Here is a 2,649-nt window from a genome sequence, read left to right as displayed (position 1 = left end):
TGTTGTGTAGAGGGAGACCAGGTGAATTGATTTCAGTGTTGTGTAGAGGAAGACCAGGTGAATTGATTTCAGTGTTGTGTAAGGTGAGACCAGGTGAATTGATTTCAGTGTTGTGTAGAGGGAGACCAGGTGAATTGATTTCAGTGTTGTGTAGAGGAAGACCAGGTGAATTGATTTTGGTGTTGTGTAGGGGGAGACCAGGTGAATTGATTTCAGTGTTGTGTAGAGGGAGACCAGGTGAATTGATTTCAGTGTTGTGTAGAGGGAGACCAGGTGAATTGATTTCAGTGTTGTGTAGAGGGAGACCAGGTGAATTGATTTCAGTGTTGTGTAGAGGGAGACCAGGTTCTGCAGATTCTTCTAATGTTGTTGCCAATTCATTAATGTAGATGTTAAATAGTGTTGGACTTATTGGACAGCCCTGTTTCACTCCCCGTCCCTGAGAGAAGAAGTCTGTTTGCTTGTTGCCAATTTGAACCACACATTTGTTTTTAGTGCACATTGATTTAATAACATCATGTGTTTTTAGTGCACATTGATTTAATAACATCATGTGTTTTTAGTGGACATTGATTTAATAACATCATGTGTTTTTCCTCCAATACCACTTTCTATTAGTTTATTAAAATTAAAATAAATTTGTGCAAGAATTGAATCAAACGCTTTCTTGAAGTCTACAAAAATACTAGTAGATTTGGCCTTTGTTTTGGTTTAATTGTTTGTCAATTAGAGTGTGGAGGGTGTAAATGTGAATGATTAGAGTGTGGAGGGTGTAAATGTGAATGATTAGAGTGTGGAGGGTGTAAATGTGAATGATTAGAGTGTGGAGGGTGTAAATGTGAATGATTAGAGTGTGGAGGGTGTAAATGTGGTGTGTTGTACGATAATAAAAAAAACATCTGGTTTCTACTCAGGACGTTGTGTTCGTCAAGGAAATTTTGTCGTCTTGCTATTTATGATACTGCAGAGAATTTTCCCCCAAGTTGCTTTTAACGCAAATTTAATGTAATTATTTAGGTCAAATTTGTCTCCATTTTAATAGATTGGTGGGATCAATCCTTGGTTCCAAATATCGGGGAAAATACCTGCAGTGAGGATAATGGTGAAGAGTTGGAGTATAGCCAATTTGAATTTGTGGTCTGTCTATTTGATCATTTCATTTAAAATACCATCAGCACCACAGGCCTTTTTGGGTTGGAGACTGCATCGTTTTTCCATTAAGTATTCTTCTGTAATTGTAATCCACAGGACTCTGATAGTCTTTGACTGCTGATTCAAGGATCTGTCATGTTTCTTGTATTATTTGTATTTTGTTCTGGGTTCTTTGTTGTATTGTATTGTACATTATATTCCACATATCCCCATTGTGGATATTCCTCATGATGAGGTTTGTTTAATTTATTAGATTGAATGAATTAGTTCAGATTTACACCATATTATCATTTCCCCCTGAGTCTGTGCTCTGTGTGATTCCTTTTAATTTAGTGGATGGTATGATTATCTCCCTGTAACCTAGTGGACAGCCAGGGGAAACAGATTATCTCCCTGTAACCTAGTGGACAGCCAGGGGAAACAGATTATCTCCCTGTAACCTAGTGGACAGCCAGGGGAAACAGATTATCTCTCTGTAACCTAGTGGACAGCCAGGGGAAACAGATTATCTCCCTGTAACCTAGTGGACAGCCAGGGGAAACAGATTATCTCCCTGTAACCTAGTGGACAGCCAAGTGAAACATATTATCTCCCTGTAACCTAGTGGACAGCCAGGGGAAACAGATTATCTCTCTGTAACCTAGTGGACAGCCAGGGGAAACATATTATCTCCCTGTAACCTAGTGGACAGCTAGGGGAAACAGATTATCTCCCTGTAACCTAGTGGACAGCCAGGGGAAACAGATTAACTCTCTGTAACCTAGTGGACAGCCAGGGGAAACAGATTATCGCCCTGTAACCTAGTGGACAGCCAGGGGAAACAGATTATCTCCCTGTAACCTAGTGGACAGCCAGGGGAAACAGATTATCTCTCTGTAACCTAGTGGACAGCCAGGGGAAACAGATTATCTCCCTATAACCTAGTGGACAGCCAGGGGAAACAGATTAACTCCCTATAACCTAGTGGACAGCCAGGGGAAACAGATTAACTCCCTATAACCTAGTGGACAGCCAGGGGAAACAGATTATCTCTCTGTAACCTAGTGGACAGCCAGGGGAAACAGATTATCTCCCTGTAACCTAGTGGACAGCCAGGGGAAACAGATTATCTCCCTGTAACCTAGTGGACAGCCAGGGGAAACAGATTATCTCCCTGTAACCTAGTGGACAGCCAGGGGAAACAGATTATCTCCCTGTAACCTAGTGGACAGCCAGCAGTGGGTCTGCGGTGGGGAGGAGGGGGGAGTTGTTGTGCCTGTTGCTCCTCTCACAGCGTAGCTCTGCCTGCCTGGCTCCTCCAGGTGTGGGTCTGTGGTGGGGTGGAGGGGGGAGTTGTTGTGCCTGTTGCTCCTCTCACAGCGTAGCTCTGCCTGCCGGGCTCCTCCAGGTGTGGGTCTGCGGTGGGGTGGAGGGGGGAGTTGTTGTGCCTGTTGCTCCTCTCACAGCGTAGCTCTGCCTACCTGGCTCCTCCAGGTGTGGGTCTGCGGTGGGGTGGAG

At 43.8% G+C, this 2,649-nt stretch overlaps 1 protein-coding gene across 1 annotated transcript in view; it reads right to left on the bottom strand.

The window, feature by feature from the left end:
* Nucleotides 1-2,612: 2,612 nt before the first annotated feature.
* The window catches only part of LOC139394173 (uncharacterized), a gene marked incomplete at its 3' end in the record, with an annotated part of 1,387 nt that continues 1,350 nt past the window's right edge, over nucleotides 2,613-2,649 (bottom strand). Inside the window, exon 2 of the mRNA XM_071142214.1 lies at nucleotides 2,613-2,649. This exon is cut by the window's right edge and continues 233 nt beyond it. Coding sequence (XP_070998315.1) covers nucleotides 2,613-2,649 — 37 coding nt within the window.

The sequence above is a fragment of the Oncorhynchus clarkii genome, unplaced genomic scaffold, assembly GCF_045791955.1.
Source record: "Oncorhynchus clarkii lewisi isolate Uvic-CL-2024 unplaced genomic scaffold, UVic_Ocla_1.0 unplaced_contig_9327_pilon_pilon, whole genome shotgun sequence".
Classification (NCBI taxonomy): Eukaryota; Metazoa; Chordata; class Actinopteri; order Salmoniformes; family Salmonidae; genus Oncorhynchus; species Oncorhynchus clarkii.
This window is presented reverse-complemented; position numbering and strand designations above follow the sequence as displayed.